At 36.8% G+C, this 24468-nt stretch overlaps 1 protein-coding gene across 3 annotated transcripts in view; it reads right to left on the minus strand.

The window, feature by feature from the left end:
• Window positions 1–745: 745 nt before the first annotated feature.
• PPP4R3A (protein phosphatase 4 regulatory subunit 3A) overlaps window positions 746–24468 on the minus strand; it is a 73832-nt gene continuing 50109 nt past the window's right edge. The window contains exons 5-15 of one of the 3 annotated variants that reach the window (XM_048852702.2): window positions 19321–19398; window positions 19123–19239; window positions 18397–18513; window positions 14316–14447; window positions 14098–14200; window positions 12921–13079; window positions 10415–10584; window positions 8643–8785; window positions 5317–5507; window positions 4528–4754; window positions 746–1612 (exon numbers count right to left, since the gene is read on the minus strand). In XM_048852702.2, the coding sequence (XP_048708659.1) occupies window positions 1499–1612; window positions 4528–4754; window positions 5317–5507; window positions 8643–8785; window positions 10415–10584; window positions 12921–13079; window positions 14098–14200; window positions 14316–14447; window positions 18397–18513; window positions 19123–19239; window positions 19321–19398 (1551 nt within the window). In that variant the 3' untranslated portion in view covers window positions 746–1498. Of the gene's footprint in view, window positions 1613–1665; window positions 2006–4527; window positions 4755–5316; window positions 5508–8642; window positions 8786–10414; window positions 10585–12920; window positions 13080–14097; window positions 14201–14315; window positions 14448–18396; window positions 18514–19122; window positions 19240–19320; window positions 19399–24468 lie in introns of those variants that run through there. The other 2 variants (XM_075129834.1, XM_048852704.2) reach the window with 2 other exon arrangements.

The raw sequence follows: 24468 nt of genomic DNA on the forward strand, positions 1-24468 counted from the left end.
AACTAATTTCTAAGAAGATACTCTTATTATTTTGCTACTTATTGAAAGTAATCCCTCTATGTAATAAAGTCTACATTTGCAAAAGAAACTAAGGAAGTAGCATGCAGCATTTAGTTTCACTTAAGAATTGAGATTAATCAGGTTTTGGAAAACAGATACGGTCATTGAGTTAGTAATTAAATTTTTAGTGTGTTTTCCAGCCAGGTACCAGAATAGATCTCAATAGACGGTATTCTGGTAAATGAACAAATCCTGGAACCATCTTTATAACACTAAAACTGGTATTCCAAAGGGAGTCAGAGGTTTAAAAAATACCACTAATGCAGATTTTCCTTCACCTTTAATGATTTCTTTTTTTATTTTCATAAGTCAAATGTGTCAATATACTGGTGCTCCTAAATCATCCATCATCCATTTTGATTCGTAAGTATACCATCACTGTTCCCAGTTATGATATTTCAAAATCTCTTTGGAATACTAATTTCATCTTTATAGGTTTCTTCAACTTTTTTTTTTTATATTCCATCTTATTTCCCTGAATTGTTTCTCAAGACAGTTGCTGATGTAAAGTTTAATATAAAATATTTAGTCACAAAATAGTATTGCTTTTGTATGCACATTGTGGCAAGAATCATTTTTTTTCAATAAAAACTATACCATCTTCCATAAAATCCTACACATATTAAGATTTGTGTTGCAAAACAAAATTACACAGGGTGAAACAGGTACCAGCACAACAGTGAGATTATATTACATCAAAAAATTTTTAATGGTCCCAAATATATACTCAACAACTAAGCATACACTCAGGGGGCAAAATAAAATAAAATAAAATAAAATAATGACACAAAAAGTGACCACATCTAGAATTCCACTCAATCTTTAATCAAGAAGGGACAGACAAATCCCCCACCTCCAAAAAAATTCTGCAGTTTAAAGGGCAAAAGGGAACAGATAAAAAAAGAGGAAACTTTATATTCAGGCCCTCCCCCATAGAGGTTTTTAAAACCTGTTGCAGCTTGACTAAAATGTTCAGAATTTATGATTTCAAAGGCAGGTCTCTTTATACAAAGAAACTGCTGGCATTCTTAGTGAAGAATTATGGCAAGACAGCCTTTTCTTCAAAAGTCCCATACATTGTCCAAGAAAGCATATTCTGATTGTAGTAATTGACCAGCCAATCCAGAGTTCCATTAACAAAACTCCTGCCCTGTTGGCTTTTTATTTTTTTCCATTTCCTTCCCTGAGAAAAGGGCAATGTGTGGTCCAAGCTGGAGAGCTCAAAGGCATAAGTCTTCCCCCTAAATGTAATATTTTCCCCTTCTTCTGCTCCTTTGAATTGGCACTTGATTAGCAGAAATCCATTTGTATAGGTTGATCTGTGTCACACACAGTAATTCACAAAAGATTGCTGCTGTTGTGGTGTATTATTTTTCATTTGAAAAATTAGTAGTTTTTTTTCCCTTCCCCAACTGGAATAGATATTAGACGGTTGCCATTATGATGACTCAAGTTTTGCTTTCTTTGACAAAGGTAGAGTTTCTTCCTTATCTTCATCTTCATCATCCTCTTCATCATCATCAGGATAATCTACAAGCCCCACGAGGCCTCCCTGTGAAGAAATACAAATAATTAAGACGTACACAAAAATGAACCAAATATTGCCCAAACCCAGAGATACTAGAAACTGTTATTACCACAAGAATATTGAAAAGTCTGAAGTTTTGTAAAAAAAAAAAAAAAACACCCAACTCCAACATGCACAAAAGTAATGTCTTTTGGAAGTGCTGATTACAGTAAATCCGAAAAAAGGGTTCTACCCCTCCAAACAATCCTACCTATGGGGATAATTTGGGCAGAAATTAAAGAAAATGCAAACTACTTAGCAAAAAATTGTCATTGCAGCTCTATCTGTACAAAGATGGAAATTTCCTTTACCTAGGATAGTTGACTGGACTGCAGCAATGAGCGATCTGGCAGAACTTCAGAGACAATATGGAACATCCTTCAAATTGAATTATCAATTAGGATAATTTTATAATATGGTCTCTTTTCACTAACACTAATTTAAAAGTAGTAATAGTAATTTTAAATATATGTTTATTATATGCAAAATAGCTATATTAATATGATGTGAAGGTTACAAAATGTAAACAATTTTAGGAAATTCAAAATTAGAAGTATCTCTAGTAACATTAACTCATCTACATTGCACACACTGATCAAAATGTTCTAATTCAGATGCCTATGGTTAGGCACCTACATCTATATTTAGGCACCTAAATATGTGACTTGATCTTAGGAGATGGTAAGCACCCACAACTCCCACTTACTACAATATTTTCAAATTTCTGGAATTTAGTCAACACATGACTACCAAGAGTTGTGGGCATCCAGCACCTCTGAAGATCAAGCCCCTTGTTTAGGTGCCTAACTTTAGTCATCCAAGTTAGAAAATTTTGGCCATTGCATACCGAGGCATAAATGCAACAAGTATATTGTATATAATATATACACACAATATACAGTAGTATTTTATACAGCGTAATACTGTATATATATTATCTATATAAAATAATGTGAGTAAATAAATGTTACTAGAAAACCTAATTCCAATGTTAATTTCTAATGGGCGTATATAAGAATAAGTGATAATATTTTTAGAGCAAAATGTTCAGAATCCACAGAAATACTATGGTATTAAGTTAAGAGGAAGATACCTTATACAGAAAGACCATTGTTGCACTGCATTAACAGATAACCCAACAAACTGCACAATAACAGTGTAAATATAACCTTTTCCAAGTACTGTGGACCATTTGACATTTAAAACAGTCTAATTATTCAACATGTAAGACTATATATACAGCTAGATTTATTGCTTGGGGGGTGGGATGGAGGAAGAGGGGTTGTCAGGATCAGGAAACTGTCAAACTAAGTACTGTAGTTAAGGTTCACTTTTGATTTGGCTTTTGAGCTTGTGAGTGAATTATAAAACAAAAACTAATTTACAGAATACTAAAAAACAAAGGGCAGTATCATTCCCCTAATATCTATACATAAAGGGGAGTTTTCTACATGTAGATACTGTCATTCCAGAACAGAACAATTAGCTTCCTTTGTGGCGCTATCCTACTCTCCCATATTCCTCTACATACTCAGTGACCCATGCATGCAGAGGGGTAGGAAGATGTGCAATCCCTGTATTCATGTTTTAGTGGAATCCCCTCTGTTCTGAAGAGCACCTAATGTAAGGAACGTCCTAAAGGTGTCCAAACTTTAACTCTACTCTCCTGCTAGGGAGAGTAGCAGGGCTACCAGAGGCTGGTGAGGGAACGAAAGCCTCCACATGGATAGGGAATCTGTTGGAGACTGAGTTAAATTCCATGAGTACCTGACCTACTGCTTCTTCTAAGGGTGGGACAAATCTGCCACCCCTCTTCCCTACAGAAGAACTTGGAGGGGACATTTTTAAGGGAATCTCACATTAGTTCTCTTTCCAATCAGGCTTCCCTCCTGCTGGTATACTATGACTGGTAGAAGAAAACTTTTGGTAAGACAGAACAAAAATGAGATATGGAGGTGAAGAAAAATCATCCAGACTTTTAAAAACTCATGAAATGGCCTCATTTCCAGGCTTCCGGGAGAACACATGACTAGAGAAAGATCCAAATGACACTTCAGAAATGGAAGAATTCAGTACTAAAGTAGGTTCTGGTTTTCTTAGTGGGTTTGTATTACCTTGAAATTCTACTCTCCATATATTCTTTTCCCACTGTGAAAACTGATCTTGATAATACACAAGTGTTATATATAATTTTAGGACAAAATGTAGTTAACTGCATTTACAAATATAGTGTTGTTGGAGTTTTAATATGCTCCTTCTGGGTATTTCATACAACTACTGATAATCCTTTTTAATGATTTTTCATTAGTTTAGTGTGCCCCACCTGAAAACTGACAGTCAACTGAAAAAAAGCTGAAATTTCGTTCGAAGCAAAATTTTAATAATCACACGTGTGTTGTGGCATACAGCAACTGTCTCCAAGAATATATGGCCACAGCTAATAAAATAGCTGTAGGATTCTGGACACTGCTGTAAGAATTGCTGCTAGGGACATATGGTGGTGTGCAGCAAAATTTGGTAATATTTCCATTAACTCTTTCAACAGCAAACTATTTCTGTCCACCCAGTATTCCTATGCAACCCAACGAATGTAGACTGCTTTTTATATTCCACAGTAAAAGTAAACGAAAATGGAGAATACGTCAAATAAATACTTCATATTTAAGATTTTTTTTTTAAGTTGTGCACAAGTTTGTGCATAAAAATTGATTTAAATACTCCTTTTGTTTATATTAGGTCAAGGTTCTTCAAAAGTGCTAGAGACCAGGAAAATGTACTAAGGACTCTCCCAAAATGAACCCATTCTTAAACTACTGGAAATAACTCAAATTTATGTAGGTGATCAGATGGGCTCTAAATTTGCTAGAATAAAAATTTGACCACTGGTAACTGAAAAATACCTTGGTAGTAATAGCTGCCATCTGAGATGTGCTTTTAGAAACTGATCCCGGTGATCCTGGTGATCCTGGAGATCCTGGCGATCCTGGAGAGCCAGACAAGTTACTTGCAGATGACTGGCTGGTAAGGTTAGTTTTTGTACCACTAGAGAAGGAAAGTTTGAAACTTGGGCTCTGACGACCTGAAAGATTAGTTTTCAGAAGAACCTCCTTTTCTTCACTCTCTTTCACTGTAGAAAAGAAATATACTTTTCAGTGATACCCCAGTGATTTTTGTAAATAAATGTGAGTTATGAAATGTTTAATATTTTGCTACAAAAGTTCCACCTGTCTATCTTCACTTGTACCTTGGTGGAAGGAGATATGAATACATTTTTATAACAACTTGTATTACTGTAATGCCTAGCAGCCCTTGTCACGGAGCAGGACCCCATTGTGCATTATTTCAGTGATATTATTTGTCGACTGTACAAAGAAGCTCACTAGATATAAATTAAGCAAATAGCATATGGACAACTTGATTATTCAGCTGGGATTTTTTCATTTCAGTGCATTAAGAAAAACAGGCAAATTCATTCAAAGAACATTATTTTTTCACTTTTATGCCTTAAAATAGATATGAATAAAACCTAAAATGGTTTGAGTTTAGTTGCATGTAGCAAGTTCTAATACTAAAAATAAGGCTTTATATGAAAATACAGGCAAACCCCTGACTATAATACTTCCTTAAAATAGAAGCCCAGGCTTTCATTTAAACTAGATAACATGGCCATTCTTCTTCCAGGCACTTACATTTTTTCCTTTCCATGAATTTACTTATAGGATCCATAATGTCTTCATCATTTTTAGTTTTGTCAGACGGGGGCACCACTGCTTCGCCATCCTCCATATCATCTTCATCACTATTAAACCACATTTCCTCCTCATCCTCTAGGGTTCTTGCATCTCTCCGGTATCTATGGTTTCTCAAGATGGAGCGCATGCTGTGGAACAACAAGTAGGTTTTAAGGGTTTTGAGACTCAAGTATTGCTTTAAGCTTACATAAATATTGGAATAAACCGAATGGCGTAGGTTTACACAATTTGAGCTTACAGACAAAAATAATGTGATAAAAGAACTATCAATATTTTATTTTTTTTAAAAGTCATCCTGAAATGGATTTATTTACTTTACGTGGACCACATAAAGAAATCCAACAAGAGAAAATTTTAATATATAGCACAGCAAAACCGCACTAATAAGCACATTCACACATACTTCATCGCTCTCTCCAAAGGTACTGTAAGTCTTAAATTACTAAGAGTAGTCTTTGTGTTTTTAAATAAAATGCACTAAAAAGTACTAGTAAATTGTGGAGTATTGTCATAATACTAATCTACAATTGCCAAAAAAAAAACCAAAAAAAAACAAAGGACATTTTTAAAGAATTATAAAATTATTGTACTTTATAGATAAATGAAAACTCAATCAATTAATACCAATGTTATAATAATAGATGTCACGAACAAGGTGTCAGTATTGTCAACTCTAAATTATATTGTGAATCTGACGGTTTGTGTATTTTTTAAAGTCCAGCTCCTAGAGTCAGGAAATTAGATTCATCTTTCACTAAAAAAAGTAAGTTTCTATCGCTCCTGAGTGCAGAGAAAAATCTTTAAAACGTGAGCCCTCTACACTCAAAAATCAGGAGGCAAATAAAAAGAATCCAAAACGTTTTGTTTTCAACATCTCATGTTTTTGTGGCGTGACTCATGTTATTTTAATGCTTGTGACTGGCAATACTGCGGTCTTGCGGTGTCTGTATGTACAGTACCACTTTTAATGTTGTTGAATTTAGAATTCTGATAGTTTGATTTAAGATGAAAACTTGTAAACTTAAGTCCTACACCTTTGTGAGTATTCTGGAGGTCACACTCTCCCAAGTTGTGGACCTGTCTTAACCAAAGTACTTCTTGCACTAAACCACATAATCGAATCTTTGCTATTTTTGCATGCTTCACTTAGGGCCAGCTAGTGGCCTGGCTTACAAGGCCATGAAGGAATGTAAATGAGAGCAAGACACTCCACTCCCATGCTGCCTCCAAATAGGAAGCCTTCCCCCATATCCACTATAGGCATAGGAGGAGGAAAGTTAGGCCAACTGTGCCTCTCAGGGCCATAATTCTTTCCTTGGGCTGCTCTGAGGCAGCATAACTATGAGCTATCCCTTATCCAGGGATAAATGCAAAGGACAATTTAGCACTTAGTGTTTGATTTTTTTCTAACTGAATAGGAGAGAGGGATTTCTTCTGTGTTGGGCTAATGCCATAAAGGGGCAAAGAGAGAATTTTGTTTATTTTTTTAATTAAGGGCAATGCACCTCTAAATCAGATTTTTCTATGCTGACAAATCAATAAATTAAGTGGAGACAATGTGGTGCCTTTAAATGTGGCAATAACCGTCAACAAACAGCTTCTTCATATGTGAAATGTATGGTATGGCTGAATGTTTGTTCCCCGCTCCCACACGCATGCTAATATAAAAGCTCTAGGTTTTGAGTTTTACGTATATTGAAATGCTCAGTTTACCAGGCATTAGATACTAATAATTCAGAGTAATAATATTTAACACAACATATTAGCACTAAATACTGTATATTTGAAGCACACTCTAGAACATGGTAGATTAAAAAAATTTCTGACATTTTAAAAGAAATCTGCTGCAATCCTGCTCCTTTGCTTAAATTTTCAGACTCTCAAAATGAAATATCAGAGTTAAGAAATCACTCAGAATGAAGTCAAATTTACATGAAAACAACATAACACGTTCTGAAATTACAGTGGCCGGATGCCGGTTGAAAAAGGGACCCGACGGTGAATGGTCAGATCTACTGACTGGACATCCAAAGTTCAGTTACTGCAAGTGGGAGAGTCATCACACGTACCAGCCCCTACTCAGCCAGGGCTGCCTCCTACCTGCATCGGATAGTTGCAGCTGCTAGCCCCGGATCAGCAGGCAAGTTCCTCACGACACATGCGGAGTGGAAGAGCAGCGTGTGACAGTGGGAGGGGGAAAGAGGAGCAAATGGGGGTAGGGCCTCAGGAGGAAGAGGCAAGGCAGGGGCAAGGCCTGGGGGGGAAGAGGTAGGGAAGGGGCAAGACCTCAAGGAGAAGGGCCGGGGCGGGGAGGTTCTGGCAGTCCTGCAGGAGTGTCCGATTTTTATATATTACCAAGTTGGCAACTCTATCTGAAATTTGATCTTCTAGAATGGGTAACACGTATAATTTCATTAAAATGTGTTCTCAATGTGTGGAACCACAATATAAATAATTCAAAATATTGATCCAGAATCTGCAAACATTTATGAAGATGAACAAATGTTCTAATCTGAATAGCTGTTTTAATTCCACAGGAATATGCACAGAAGTAAAACTATTTGCCTATAAATACAGGTGTGAACCCTAAGAGAGGAAGTATCATCCCTGTGTAACTTTAAAGTGATGTAGGGAAAAGCATGTCATCAGTCATATAGCTTTGTTATAGCACTGGAGCAGGATAGCCTAAGAGGAATATTACATCATCTTTTACTTTATTGATACGCATAGTGACAAAATGAGATGCCCCCTACGAATTTCTTTGGGAATTACATTTCTTGGTGATTTTAAACATGAATCGTGTGAAAGTCTAGCACAGGAATTAACTGCACCAAAAGTGGTTTATGTATATGATTTTTTTAGGAAAAAGTCTGGGATAATCTAAGAGACAAGAATCCTTCAGATTACTGTTGAGAATCTTATTTTCAAGTGAATGAGCTTCAGATATTGTTAGCTCCAGTTAGGATAATCTATGTAAAAGTTAGACTATTTCTGCATTTATTATACTTTGGAAAAAAACCTCCATACTCTTAAGTTAGGTGCAGCTTCAGAAGAGATATCAGTTGAACACTGACCAAGTGTTTGAGCAACACAGATCTGGAAATCACACTGTCAATCAGATCTGTTCAGCAAGACCTGAGCCGCAAACAGTGAAGGGTCTGAATTATTTATGGCTGCCCCGCTAGTACACAGAAATCCAAAACGCCTATATCCTCAAAGACAATTTTCCATGAAAGTATTAATACCTTTAAATATATATTTACCTATCAAGTTTGGGATTATCTTGTCTTTCCCTTTGTTGCTCAAATCGTAGTTTCAATCCTTTGAATGTCTGCACATAATCTACATCTTCCAGTGCTTTCCAGTAATTCTCAATTACATGAGCAGTTAATGATTTTATATCTTCCTATAAGAAAAGTACAATCAAACACACAGACTTTTTAATTCTTCAAGACAACTCATTTATTTTGTTACTATAAAAAAATACAGCAGGATATAACTGAAAGATATGGAAAAGATGCAATATTCATAAAATGCCTTTGAAGTAACATCATATTAATTTATTCAGTTAAAAAACAAACATTGTATATACCAGTGTAGCTGAAATCTGGTACTTAACTTCTGATTAATAATCTGATAAAAAGAGAACAGTAATAGTTTTGTATTGATAAACTCCTCTAAACTTTATAAAAAAAAAAAAGATAAAAGACTTGTCTACAAAGCCAGTATAAAAACAATGAAAGCAAACTCTAAAAATTAAGATCTCTGATGGCAATTTACATATATTTTTACAATCAGTCAGTCTCCTTATATCTGTTGTAATAACTAAACAAGGACGTCAATACCTTTATTTTAGAGAGGGAGAGAGGAAAACAAACAACAATCACTACTCAACGAAGAAAGGAAAAAACAAACAAATCATAGAATCATAGAATATCAGGGTTGGAAGGGACCCCTGAAGGTCATCTAGTCCAACCCCCTGCTCGAAGCAGGACCAATTCCCAGTTAAATCATCCCAGCCAGGGCTTTGTCAAGCCTGACCTTAAAAACCTCTAAGGAAGGAGATTCTAATCTAAATAATTATATCTTTATGTCAGAGGGAAGACAAGGGGAAAGAGAGGTTTATTTCTTCACAGAATGAGCTGCGGGGACAACTCCCAATCCCACAGAACTTTAAGGGACCAGTAGGAAGCCAGGGTCCTCTGGCTCTGGAGCTTCAACACGAATACCACTCTCTCCACTTCTGAAAATTTGACTCCACTGAAGTTGTGCTACCAACGACTATTCCAGGCCTTGACTACTCTGAGGCTCCCCCATGTAAGTGGGAGGATCCCCATCACAGAGAGTTACTAAAGCTCCAGGATATGTTACATTTCCCAAATAATTTCTACAGGACTAGTGGGGGAATGATAAATGTCATCTTGACCCCCATCCCAACCCAACATCAGGCTGCCCTTCCCCCTTGTGGATCTTAAAACCAGAAAGCATCTTGCCAGGGTCTGGGTGAAGGTGGCAAGTGGGGGGGAACAGTTCTCTGGAGGGAACTGACTAGTCCCTTATTGCCACATGCAGAAATCTTGGGGGCCAATATTTATATCAGGTAGATTAACACACTTCTCCATATTCTTTAGAATTACTGTTGTTGCACCAGAGCACACAATTAGTGTGTCCATGTGTGAAATTTCAAGTTACATCTATTCTTTAATATTTTCAGAAAAAAATAATTAAATCCAGAGTTAGTTTATACAATGGTTGCATTTTTAAGTCTGGGCACAATGGAGGGCAACTTCAACACTACATCCACTGAATGTAGAGCTTTGACAATAAAGGCAGTGTTTTCCAACAGTGGTACGTGTGAAACTTCACTTAAATTATGGATTTCTAGTGGTCACATTATTATGATGCTCTCATTTAAACACTATCAGAAGTAAGTGGGCATCCATAACTGTATCATAAATTAAAGTCTATTTAACTCCAAGTATACATGATGTATTATAAAAATTAAATTGTCAATTCAAGACATGATAGTACTCACCACCCTAATAAATTCAAACATCTCTATTATAGCAGAGTTCATCAGATTATAGCGGGATCCATTGTTGAGAAATGCTTTGACCACAGGTTCAAACAAAAAGCTTTTCATTATATAGCGGTTATAGAATTCATCCTTCAACCCAATTATCTTTCTCTTAAAACGAAGGGCACCTGAAACAGAGAAACGGTTGTTAAAAAGCCATGAATTTTTCATATTTTACATTTAAAACCAGAAAAGCCCAGCAATTGTTCCAAGCTGACTACAAGAAGAATAACTCACAATCCCAACTCTCATGGAGCTTTACATTGTTGGTAGTGGATTACGTACTCAAATATCCAGTACCCTGTGGATTAAATCTACAGTAGCTCTTGAAACTAGAATTGAAATGTGATGACATATTACATTACCAGGGGGAAAAAATTCAGAGTAATCCTAAATTCATAGGTCATCTCTTTTCAATGAACATGCTTTAACATAATAGAATGCTGTAAATTAGGCAAATTTCATAATTACACTGTTAGTGTGTAATTGAAACAACTGTTCAAGTTTAAAAGAAAAATAATTTCACAATGTAGGAAACACTGACAATATTCGTGGTTGGACTTATGTGATTATTTAAAAAAATGAGAGAGAAATTTGCCATTAACAAAAATAAGAAATTATTAGTACAGACTGTAATCAGATATTGTATTGGGTGATTAGCTGAATCTTCCCAGCATTTGTCATGAAACCTGAAAATCCAGTCCCAGCCCTCTTTGGAGCAGACACTGTCAATCTTACTGTGCTATGCTTTTGAGATTTAGAAGTCCACTGGAATTTAGACAGAGACTACTTAATTTATTTAACTAGTGATCAAAAGTCAAAGATAAACTACTAGGATTCCCTGTGGCATCTACCCTTTCATGACCAAATTCTAAAACACATTTTCCTGCAATCAGAATTTTGCTCATAATTTCTATTTTCCAATGAGAGACTTGAAACTATTTCATTATATTTTGTATGTTTTTGAAATGTAAACCTTCTTTTATTTTAAAATGGGAAATGGCATTTTCTCTCTTTCAAACACACAGTAGAGACTTGATTTATTTACATCTCTTTCAAGGCTCTCCCTTCTGAGGAACTCCAGCGCTCCATTAGCATTTGAGCTCTAACAGCACCTTACTGTGCATAACTGAGGGCTTGCTTTTCTACACTTACAGTGCTGCACCAGTGCAGCTAGGCTACTGTAGTCTTAAGGAACACGCTACCTATGCCAACAGGAGAGCTTCTCCTGTCAGCGCAGGCACTCCACCCTCCTGAGAGGCAGTAGTTATAACTCTACATAGTGTGTCTACATCAGGAGTTAGGTCGGTATAACTGCATGCTCAGCAGAGATGGGGATTTTCCACACTTCTGACCAATGTAGTTCTACTGACATAATTCGTACTGTAGACCAGGTCTAATGCAGGTAACCTTCCCTCCATTGTTTTGTGAAAAGTGATGAAAATGGTCCAACTATGCATGTGTGAAATGTCATTATTGAAGGGCTTTGATTCTGCCAGAATGATTTTCAATGGAACACTCAAAACGCCCTTCTCACTCTAAGCTGTTTATTTCCCTGTGAACCTTTTGCAAACGTAGTAACAACTGCTCAATTAGTCACTTGAACTTTTTGGAGTTGCTGTTCAAGGTCTTCCCACTATTAGTCTTGACAATGAAATGAATTTTCTTTACATGGTTGTTCAAAGCTCACTGACATTTACCACCAGAAGTGCTTTCTCTCCAGAAAGTAGTACTATCATTAGCACAACACAACTTGTCTATACTGTGCATTAGTCCACACCAGAAAGGTGTTCATTCTAGTGTGCACTAGGGTGTCACATACTAACCAGCCAATGTGAATCTGCTAATGCACATTAAAAGTTTTTTCACATGTTAATATAATTCTGCTTTAAATGGGACTATGTTAATGCATGCTAAGGAACTTTTACTACGTGCCAGCAGGGTCAGAACAGGCCAGTTAATGTGCAACACACTAGAATTTACAAGTCTCTGGTGCGGACTAAAGACCTGTATAAACAAGCCCAAGAAGTGCTGACCTTGACCAATGTGCTGTTACTGGATTCTAAATACTAGCTCAGGAGAAGCATCTGAACATGCATCAACAGCGAAGATCCTCAGTACTTTAAAATTTTACATTTATTATAGATAGAGATCCAGATGTCCAATTAAAAAATGCTTTTAAATTTTTTCTAAAGCCAGTATTATTTAAAACCTAGGAAGTGTTCCCCTAGCTAGTTTAATTAATACAGCCTCTTTCAATTTCATCTTGCTTCATCATTGAGGAATAACATATCAACAAATTGCTATGAGAAATATAGACCTAGTTGTAAAGGTAGCATATTTGTACTGAACTGGTAACTGTCATGCTTCTGTAAATGTGTTTTTCTTCCAGTAAAATACAATTAAAGAATTAAATATTAATATTCACAAAGCTAATAGTTTATTCTCTATAATTCAAACTTACATAACGCCAAGAAAGCATGCTTTGAGGCCATGAGAACTAGTACTCTCCGTAGGATATCCTTGTTAATAATATAGTTCTTTATGTGATACGTATGATGTTCTACACAGAATGTTAGCAATTCCAATATTAATGCCAAGAGCTGGGCTGTCTGAAAATCATCTATAAAACAAAAAACAAAATGTTAACAAGAATATGATTTTAAAAATATTTAGGGCCTACTTTTCACAAGGTGACTCCAAATTTGCAGATGCAATCAGATAACTAGATGCTTAAATGCCATTGTGCTCTCCTGCAACTAGTTTAGGTAAATGACTGGAAGCCACATTTAGACCTTTACAAAACAAATATACAATCCCTGCAGTGATTTGGTATTTTCACCAAAAGCCCAGGTCTACATCTGAAAAGGTTTGCCAGGATCACTACACAAGCAAATACTCCTATACTATAGACACAGATTGTATCTGCAAAACAGTGCTTTTGCCAGTATAGTTTATACCAGTTTGGTGAGCAAAATAAGAGAGACTAGTAAAAGCCCTGCTATGCCCACATAACTGCATCTATACTAGGGCTTTTGCCAGTATAGAAATGTTGTACAAAAAGTCATCCCTAACTGACATGACTATACAAGCAAAAGTTTCTAATGTGGACCCAGCCTAAAGTAATTTGTTAAAAGGCATGTAAGAGATTTAAAAAAAAAAAAAAAAAAGGCTTCTAGACTACAACCTAGCACTAGATCAAAGATGAAATAAGGACCCATTAGAATTATATGTTAAAGAACGAGAGAGAGAAATGGAAAATTTAAACTCAGATTTCTTTGCCTAAAGATGTAAAACTAGTTGATTTGAAACATAGTTGAGTTACAGGCTATTATAAATGCACACATGAGATTCAAAGAAAAATAAAATACAATTTCAAAATTTTCTGGAAGCTGGTTCAAAATTAAATTTTATTTTTCTTTTTTGAATATATGAATTTCAAAAGGAGTAACTGAAAAGCATACTTCCAATGTTTTCACATGGCTCCGAGTCAACTTTCTGGCTCCAATCAGACATTAATCTTTTGAAATACTCTTATTCTGATCATGCAGAGTTTCAGACATCCTTTGACAGTTATTCTATTCTATGTACTACAATTCAATAGCCTTGGACATGACTGCTAACATTCACAGTAGTCTCACCTTTGCTAGGCTTCTCCTCTGTTGTATTAGCCAGTAAGGGAGCTGTGAGAACATGCATACAATGTTTATAGAAGAAACCCAGGAATTCTGTCTTTTCAGTTTTCTAAAGGATAAAAAAAATAGCATTAATATTTTAATATGAAAGTAACATACATTACCAACAGCATTTTAACACACCAAAAACCCCCAACCGTACTCGAATTTGGGAATGCACTTACATTGGCTGTGGCCAGCATGTTTTCTGGATCAACTAAAGTACGAAGGAGACCCATGAGTTGGACTGCCCCTCCAAGTTCAGGATCTGTATCACAAATCATGTGTTCTATGATGAGGTTAATGAGTAAAATATCCTAATAGAAGAGAGAGAAAAATGAAGAGATTAGTAATGACTAAGAAAAACTAAAATTAAAAGGGACACTGTCAGGTCAAATTTGGCCCAAAACTAAGATTTTGTAAAATACAAGATTTTAGGACAAAGTTTAGGACTAATAGAAATAGATCCTTGAAATGTATTTTTAAAAATGCCCATGGAAACCTACTCTGTTTGCATGCCTAATACGAATGCACTATGAGAATCTTTTAGAGCAATTAAAAATGGCATATAAATAAAAAAATTGGATAAAAGTTAGACACATTTTTTGAAAACACAAAAAAAGGTAGTGAGAGGGTACATCATAAATTCAATTTAAGAATTTTAAGTATGTGCATTAGGGAATTTGTTTTTTGAAATTAGGAGTTTTAACCTGAGTGTCCTTTTAAAATATAATGCAAGGCCCTACTTCTGAAAACACACAGAACTCCTGAACTAAATGGGATTACTCACATGTGTAAAGTTATTCAAATGCATAAATGTTTGCAAAATAGGAGTTCAAGAGTAAAACTTTCCATTCTTATATAATTCCTTAGTGCTTGCAAGCCCTATTACAAGAATGATGTGGAAAAATTGGAAAGAGTCCAGCGGAGGACAACAAAAATGATTAGGGGGCTAGAGCACATGATTTATGAGGAGAGGCTGAGGGAACTGGGATTATTTAGTCTGTAGAAGAGAAGCATATGGGGGATTTGATAGCTGCTTTCAACTACTTGAAGGGGGGTTCCAAAGAGGATGGATCTAGGCTGTTCTCAGTGGTGGCAGATGACAGAACAAGAAGTAAGGGTCTCAAGTTGCAGTGCGGGAGGTTTAGTTTGGATATTAGGAAAAACCTTTTCACTAGGCGGGTGGTGAAGCACTGGAATGGGTTACCTAGGGAGGTGATGGAAACTCCTTTCTTAGAGGTTTTTACGGTCAGGTTTGACACAGCCCGGGCTGGGATGATTTAGTTGGGGATTGGTCCTGCTTTGAGCAGGGGGTTGGACTAGATGACCTCCTGAGGTCCCTTCCAACCCTGATATTCTATTCTTTTACCAGCAACAGGAGGACCTTCTGGAAATTCAGACATCTGTCAATGGGTTAAGGCCCTGATTCTGCATACACTTATACACATGCTTTACTTTTACACACCTGAGTAGTCAACTGAAGACAATGGGTCAACTCACAAGTAAAATTAAGCACATTTGTTAGCAGGATCAGGGCCTTAATTTATAACTTGTCTTTCATATTTGTAGGAAGTTTTCCCACACAGAAACTAAATTAGCTGTACTATATGAAAGTATGTTTCCTGAAACAAAACAAGTTTTAAAAGGAACTTGAAACACTGGCCAAATATGAACTAAAAATATTTTAGTTGCCCACTATTAAATTACGGTCTTAAACCACCAATACAGAAATTAAATAGAGCTATGCTCAGAATCATCTTAAATTACCATGGAAATAAAAGGTAGTACAATTTCTTTCTTTGTTTAGCTGACTGTATTTTAAAGTAACACCAAAAAGATTATGGGAGACAGGTATATAAAGCAGCTAAAATATATACCAAGTATATTAGATCCAGAATTCATTTTTAAACGGCTATGGGTTCATTTTTTATTCAAAATTCCATCTTTCTATGGCTTTCCGTTTCCTTCTTTGTTCTTTACAGTTACTTTATTCCAGCCCCAATTCTATTTCTGTTGCAGGACTGTTCTAATACAGCAACAGTTCACTAATACACTATCTTACTTAAATTAAAGAGCTTCTGTTTATTATATTGTATAAGCAAATTCCTAACATATTGAAGGATTCATTTAAGTGCTATTAAATATTGAACTGTTACATGTTTCTTAACCATTCTGAAACTGACATCTCTTGCACCCCTAAATTTCTGATCCTATAATCAAAATTATTTTAGAGAATTTAGCTTGCTAAATACATTACAAGAACAAAGTTTCTTTAATGTAATTTTTCAAGTAAAAAAATAATCTCTGGATGCATATTAAAAGTGACAGTTGTTGCAAAAGGTTTATTAAAAATAAAGAAGGTAAACAAAAAGCTTAAAATTTACTAGGGCTGTCAATTAATCACAGTTAATTCACGTGATTAACTCAAAAAAATTAATCGTGATTAATTTCACTGTTAAACAATAGAATACCAATTGAAATTTATTCAATATTTTGGATGTTCCATAACTGCACTCAAAAACAAAACAAATCTAAAACTTCAGAACCTACAAGTCCACTCAGTCCTACTTCTTGGTCAGCCAATCGTTAAGGCAAACAAGTTTGTTTACATTTACAGGAGATAATGCTGCCCTCTTCTTATTTACAATGTCAACAGAAAGCGAGAACAGACATTTGCATGGCACTTTTGTAGCCGACATTGCAAGGTATTTACGTGCCGGATATGCTAAACATTCGTATGCCCCTTCATGCTTCAGCCACCATTCCAAAGGACATGCTTCCATGCTGATGATGCTCGTTAAAAAAATGTGTTAAATTAAATTTGTGACTGAACTCCTTGGGGGAGAATCGTATATCCCCTGCTCTATTTTACTCACATTCTGCCATATATTTCATGTTATAGCAGTCTCGGATAATGACTCAGCATGTTGTTTGTTTTAAGAACACTTTCACTGCAGATTTGACAAAAAGCAATGAAGGTACCAATGTGAGATTTCTAAAAATAGCTACAGCACTCGACCCAAAGCTTAAGAATCTGAAGTGCCTTCCAAAATCTGAGCAGAACAAGGTGTGTATTATGCTTTCAGAAGTCTTAAAAGAGCAACACTGATGCGGAAACTACAGAACCCGAACCACCAAAAAAAGAAAATCAACCTTCTGCTCGTGGCATCTGACACAGATAATGAAAATGAACATGCATCGGCCCACACTGCTTTGGATGGTTATCGAGCAGAACCCTTCATCAGCATGGACACATATCCTCTGGAATGGTGGCTGAAGCATGAAGGGACACAAGAATCTTCAGCGCATCTGGCTACAACAGTGTCGTGAGAATGTCTGTTCTCACTTTCAGGTGACATTGTAAACAAGAAGGGGGTAGCATTACCTCCTGCAAATGTAAACAAAGTTGTTTGTCTGAGCGACTGGCTGAATAAGAAGTAGGATTGACTGGACTTGCAGGTTCCAAAATTTTACATTGTTTTATTTTTTAATGCAGTTTTTTTTGTACATAATTCTACATTTGTAAGTTCAACTTTCATGATAAAGAGATTGCACTACAGTACTTGTATTAAGTAAATTGAAAAATACTATTGCTTTTGTTTTTACAGTGCAAATACTTTTAATCAAAAATAAATAAAGCGAGCTTTGTACACTTTATATTCTGCGTTGTAATTGAAATCAATTAGCTACATGTAGAAAACATCCAAAAATATTTAAATAAATGGTATTCTATTATTATTTAAGAGTGTGATTAATTTTTTTAATTGCTTGACAGCCTTAAAATTTACACATCAATTGGTGCACCTGGCAGGGTAGAAAAGTTACAGGATTGGGGTGTTTTAAACAAAAAGTAAGTACTTAAGAATGTGCCCAGGCCCCATTCGACTGCTGATAGTCATGTTCCTTAACATTAAGTGTAAGTGTTTGCAGAATTGGGGTCCAAGAAGGCTATGCAAATGAGGAGATATGGTCACCTTTCCACATATGAAAGATTAATAGATAAAATAGGGTAAGCTGTAGATTATATAATTGTGTTGTGATTAATAATATTATTGTAAATACTACTGTGATGGGTACGAGAGAGAACCTTCCAACCATAGATTTTTGTTTGTTTGTTTGTTTTTTTTAAAAGGAAAGGTTCTGGAAAACTATTTCAAATGCACATTTGTCAAAAATGCAAACTCATAAAGTAGGATTTAGTCACTAATAATAGAGACAGAAATATGAATCTTCTAAAAAAGCTTCAGAAGACCTCCTACTTACATCATCATTCTGTTGAGCTTCCTGCATAACAAACTCTCGTACCATGGATGGATTGTACTCAACCAAATATGAGAATATATCAGTAGCTGCACTTCGCACTTGTGCATCATCCATACCCTGGAAAGTCAAGTAAAACTGTTTAAGTACTTTAAAAAACAAAAATCCTTGTACTTGAAAGGCATGACAGTAGTATTTTAAATGAACAGAAGCAATTTCAGAAATCATAGTTCTGTCTGAATTTTTTATTGTTAACTATTACTGTTACAAATAATAACTAAAGTCACTATAAATAAGAGATGAGACCTTCCCCCCGTTTTTTTCCTGTTTAATTGATAGCTTTGTATGAAATCAGTTTAACAGTTTCCCTGGTTTATTGGTTATAGCCCTGTTTTAGTTTGAACATAGAAACAGACCAGAAAAAGGAATAAAGATTGGAAAAAATTGCAAATTCACAAAAACTGCTAGGTGGACTTAGTGATGTAATACCTAAAACTACTTTAAAGTTGTTTTTTTTGTTTGTTTGTTTTTTTAAAGTGGACTGAATTTCAAGATGACAGTATCCCTTTCAGACAAAACAAATCCCTAAGTACTTCAGAAAGCCATAACACTGCAGTGTTGTTGTAACTACTTGTTAAATAATTACCTTTCTGAAATGAAAAAAATTAACTGTTACAACAAATATTTACAAAGAGTCATTTCAGAAAAATACATATTGCATTAACTTACTAGGATGACTTCTAGTGCTGGCAGTATACCCATATTAGACAATGTTTTGAAAAAAGCATCTCTGTTTTGAGGTTGTAATGTTTGAGAAAATGCACAGAACTCTTTCAGAAAGTTTACCTAAAATGTAGAAAACACGTTCGTGATTAACAAAATTCAGACAATGAATAGTCACTTCATGTATATTTTACAAATGCTTACCAATTCTTGTCTTTTCTCCTCATCTGTGGCTTCATCTGTTAACTGTGCAAACAATTCTGTCAGAAATTTTTCATCTTCCTACAAAAGTAAGATAATGCCATGTGTTTATTTGGCAATACTGAAACTAACCCTCAGAATATTAACTCCCCAAAGCCATGCCTCCAAGCATTTTATACCACTGTGAATGCACAGAATTTATGTCCGGCACAAAATTTTGCATTTTCTGTGCAGAAAAAAATTCTGCCCACGAAGTGCTGCAGTTCCACCTTTCGCCCACCAGAGGATGCTGTGGCGCCAGAACAGATAACAACAGTGGTCAGCTGGCTGTGTTCAGCACAACACCCTGCCCCAAGCCCTTGCACTGCTTCTGAGGGGAGTGGGAAATAAGTTTCTACATTGTAGTTTAAATGGATTACTCAAAGTTCTCTATTGATTTGTCTAGTAAGGAATCTAATTTGTCAAAAAAACACCAAACACTCAGGCAAACTTGATGATATTTTGAAATAAATTACCAAAATAACTGAAACTAGTGTGATTATATTGTATTATTTTGACAAATAAAATATGCATAATTTTGCAGAATTTTAAAATATTGTGCATAGAATTTTTATTTTTTTGGCACAGAATTCCCCCAAGAGTAATTTTAAAGGGAAAATACATTTGTGTAGGATACTTAATTGTAACAGTGTTAATCAACTTTCCACTTAATACATGTAACTGATAGAAGACATTATGATTGGCGTAATCTATATGAGGGCTGAAAGACCGATCAATCAAGGTGACATGTAACTGACTATGTGTCCTTTCCTTGCTGTTATATGCAATTTTCTTTCCTAGGTTCATTCCATTTTCTTTCCAATTGTGTTATATCTTATGTTGTCATCTGTCAGTCTCCTCTTTTCCTTGTCTCTCTCAATCCTCATATCTCCCTATATTATATTGTCTGATTATCACCCCATATTCGGTCTCTCCCCTCCCCTCAATAATCATTCTCTGACTCTTTCTCAGTATCACTTTTTTTTTTTATAATGTACCCTTATCAATCACTCTCTTCTATCCACATCATTCATAAACAGGACCTGGAAATTTTACCAGAGATCTTAACAACATAACTATACCCAGAAGCTTAAGAATATGACAGGAAAGGAAAATTCCAACACCAAGATGTTGGGAAAGGGGTGAGTGCTGAAAACCAAATGAAAATGATTAGATTCTTATCAGTTCCACTGCCGCTGCTCACAAGATTCTTAATGGCAGCAGTCAAGATTGATTAATGTTCAAGCTGCTGAAGCTTAGCAAAGCTATGAGCAGCGGCAGACACACTAGAGCCATCTGTCTGCAGACTTAAGAAGACAGCACTATAATCAGTTAACCTTCCAAACATAAACCAAGTATAATTCTAAGAGCTAAAAATTCTTTAAAAAAAACAATCCCCCGCCCCCAAACAGTAATTGATAGCATTTGCCTGGGAAAGCTTCCTACAAGCCAGATATAAGCAGCGTTTGAAAAATCTACTCAACACTAAGTTGAAATATACTTAAGACATTATTAATGCAATAAGTGGCCAAGAAACCCAAAACAAAACAGTGACTGAAACCCAGATTTCTTTGGAAGTGTCCTATATACTTAGAGAGTGCCATTTGTCAATCTTGCAATTCTTCGGCTCAGATCAGGATAAGCAATGCCAACCACCTACTCACAACAAAAGGAAATCTAAGAAGCCTCATTTGAAGCTTCTAGAGATCTTCCAAACTGAGTTATAGCTGAAGAGACAAAAAACTTTACTAGTAGCCTGGAGTGAACATTTCAGATTCCAACTGAAGTCATACCCAAGGAAGTCAAGTATGGGGTCTACAATTCAATTTACCGGCTGCCAACTAGACATGGAGCCATTGATCACTACCCGTTAAGCCCAATGATCTAGCCAGCTTTCTATCCAGTCCATTCATCCATCCCATTCTTTGTCCATTCATCCATCCCATACTTCTTTAACTTGCTGGCAAGCCATACGTATTTCTGGGTGGCACATTGAACCATACATTATTAATACCACCACCTCAAACTGGAAGAGAGAAGTAGTCTGGTCCATGTATTGCCACTTAAACCAGTAACAAGATCCATGCTTATTCCTGCCATGATAGCAACATATCATAACTGTCATCTAGATGACCTCATAAGGAACATATTTTTTCTCCTTTATTGGGAGTGGGAATGAGTGGATGGTCTATACCACATCTTTTTCATCTCAATTACGATCCCTGGAAGCGAGTATAAAAAGCTAAATTAGTAGAACATTAAAATTACAGGGTTAAAAGCAATAAAAAGTCAGGAAGAGTACAACTTTCAGAAGTGTCTAAGTGACTTTAGCTTCGTACCATTTTCATTGAAAGTTAATGATTTAGGCTCCTAAATCACTTTTGAAAATGAGATCTGGGCCTAAATTGGAGAGGCATTTTGAAAATTTTACCCCAAGTGCTAAAAGTTGTGTATGCAACCATAACTCTATAACCTTCTCTGTATGTATTACAATATAGTACTTTGTGATTGCATACTATATCTACTTCCTAGCAGCTAGGATCATCTGGGCATATCCCACCCAGTCAAATGCCTGCCACTGTGGAGGCCTCAGGCATTGGTGGTATCTTAAGCTCTCCTGTTTTCTGCTTGTGGCACAAAGTTTAGTCTCATCAGTACTGGAATGCTTTAGTCTAACCCAAGTAACTGGGTTCAAAATGAAAGTAACTGGGAGAAATGTAATTACCTAGGATATACAAATGGCCAGAGTAGCTCTAATAATGGTACCTTCTGTTCTGAAACTTTATGAAACTGTATTGCAAATATGATATACAATTTTCTCCTCAAACCTCTAATAAACACATAGTGCTTTCTATGGATGAGATTTTTTCCAAAAGCTCTCACCCTGGCCTAACCCTACTCCCATTTAAGTCATTGTAGAGTTAAGATAGGAATGAGTTCTTTTGAAAAATCCCATCCTATAGTATGCATACAAATCCTGTATCTGACATGTGCACAATAAGCTGCTGTTATTAGAACAGAAGAACTTGCTAGAAAATATAGGCCACCTGTAACTGAAACTCAGTTAGCTTTGTAGTTACAGCTCAGCCTGTTAATGCACTTAACAAAGGCTATGTTGCTCGCTGAGAAGAACAAGGGTATGCGTTGCTCACAATATTATATTATATATAAATGCACCTTATAGAAAACTGAAATATAAAAGCTAAGTAAAAGAAAAAACAGTTACCTACCTTTCGTAACTGTTATTCGAGATGTGTTGCTCATGTCCATTCCAAGTAGGCGTGTGCATGTGGTACTCGCCGGCTGTGCAGCCCCCTGGAGTGGCGCCTACATGACTGTGCATATAGGTCCCTGACGACCTGCCACCTCTTTGGTTCCTTCTTGCTGGATATTCCAACAGAGGGGAGGCAGGTGGGTCTTGGAATGGACATAAGCAACACATTTCAAAGAACAACAGTTATGAAAAGTAGTTAAACTCTTTTTTCTTCAAGTGATTGCTCATGTCAACTCCAAGTAGGTAACCCCCAAGCAGTCCCTTGGAGGAGGGGTCAGAGATCACCAAGCTGTAGACTGGAGCACTGCTCTGCCAAACGCAGTATTGTTTCTAGCCTGCTGATGACGTAAACGTATGCATAGATTAACACATGGCCACCCTGCACATGTCCTGGATGGGGACCTGCGCCAGGTAAACTGCAGATGAAGCTTAGGCTCTTGTGGAGTGCACTGTCGGTGGTGGAGCTGGAATCTTTGCCAGGTTGTAGCATGTCCTGATACAGGCCGTGATCCAAGAAGAGATTTCTTGGGATGAGATCGACAGACCTTTCATTCTTTCAGCAATGGCAATGATGAGTTGTGTTGACTTCCTAAACGGCTTTGTTTGCTCAATGTAAAAAACCAGAGCCCGTCTAACATCTAGGGAATGGAGTCTGCGTTCCCCGTCATTAGCGTGTGGCTTTGGGAAGAACACTGGCAAAAAGATACCCTAACTTGCATGAAACTGTCAAACAACTTGAGGGAGAAAGGCCAAGTGTGGCTGCCATTGTACTTTGACCTTATTAAAAAAAAAAAAAAACACTATACAAGAGGGCTCAGACACTCTTCTGACAGACGTTATAGCCACTAGAAACGCTACTTTCCAAGAGAAGTAAAGCAACAAACAAGTTGCTAGAGGTTTGAAAGGGGGCCCCATGAGCCTTGAGGGCGCTAGGTTAAGGTCCCATGGGGGACGACGACCAGCTGCTGCACCTGGGGGTTCAGTCTGTTTAGCCCTTTAAGGAAATGACCAACCATGGAGTTAGCAAATACTGACTGCGCCGCTGCGCCCAGGTGGAAAGCAGAAGTAGCTGCCAGGTGCACCTTAACTGACAAGACTGTCAGCCCTTACTGCTTTAGTAGTCCAGTATAAAGGGAATTGAGGACTTAAGCAGAGGGGTGCCCTTCTGTGAGGACCAAACAGAGAACATTTCCCACTTGGCTAGATAAGTGGCATGAGTGGAGGGCTTTCTACTGCCGAGAAGAACCTCCCTAACTGAATCAGAGCACTGGAGCTTTAATGAGTTTAGCCATGGATTTTCCACGCGGTGAGGTGGAGACACTCCAGGTTGGGGTGCTGAAAACGGCTGTGGTCCTGCGTGATGAGGTCTAGAATCATGGGAGTGTCCATCAAGAGGTTCAACAACATGGTGAACCTGTGTTGGCGGGGCCACACTGACGCTATGAGAATCAGTGAAGCCTTGTCCTGCTGGATCTTGAGAAGGATCTTGTGAGGAGTGGAAATGGCGGGAATGCGTTCAGCAGGAGCCCTGTCCACGAGACGAGAAAGGCATCCGCAATCAAGCTGGGGCTGTGATTCAGGAACAATTTCCTGTTGCCTCCTGTCGCGAACATGTCTACCTGGGGAGATCCCTACCTCAAGAAGATATCGCTGATGACATCCGGTTGGAGAGACCATTTGTGGCCATGGAAAGATCTGCTGAGGTGATCGGCCAGCTCATTTTGTGTGCCTGGTAGATACGATGCCTCCAACTGTATCGAATGGGCGATGCAAAAGTTCCACAACCTACGGGCTTCCTGGCACTGGGAAGAGGAGTGAGCACCACCCTGTTTGTTTAT

This window comes from Caretta caretta, chromosome 6, assembly GCF_965140235.1.
Source record: "Caretta caretta isolate rCarCar2 chromosome 6, rCarCar1.hap1, whole genome shotgun sequence".
Taxonomy (NCBI): Eukaryota; Metazoa; Chordata; order Testudines; family Cheloniidae; genus Caretta; species Caretta caretta.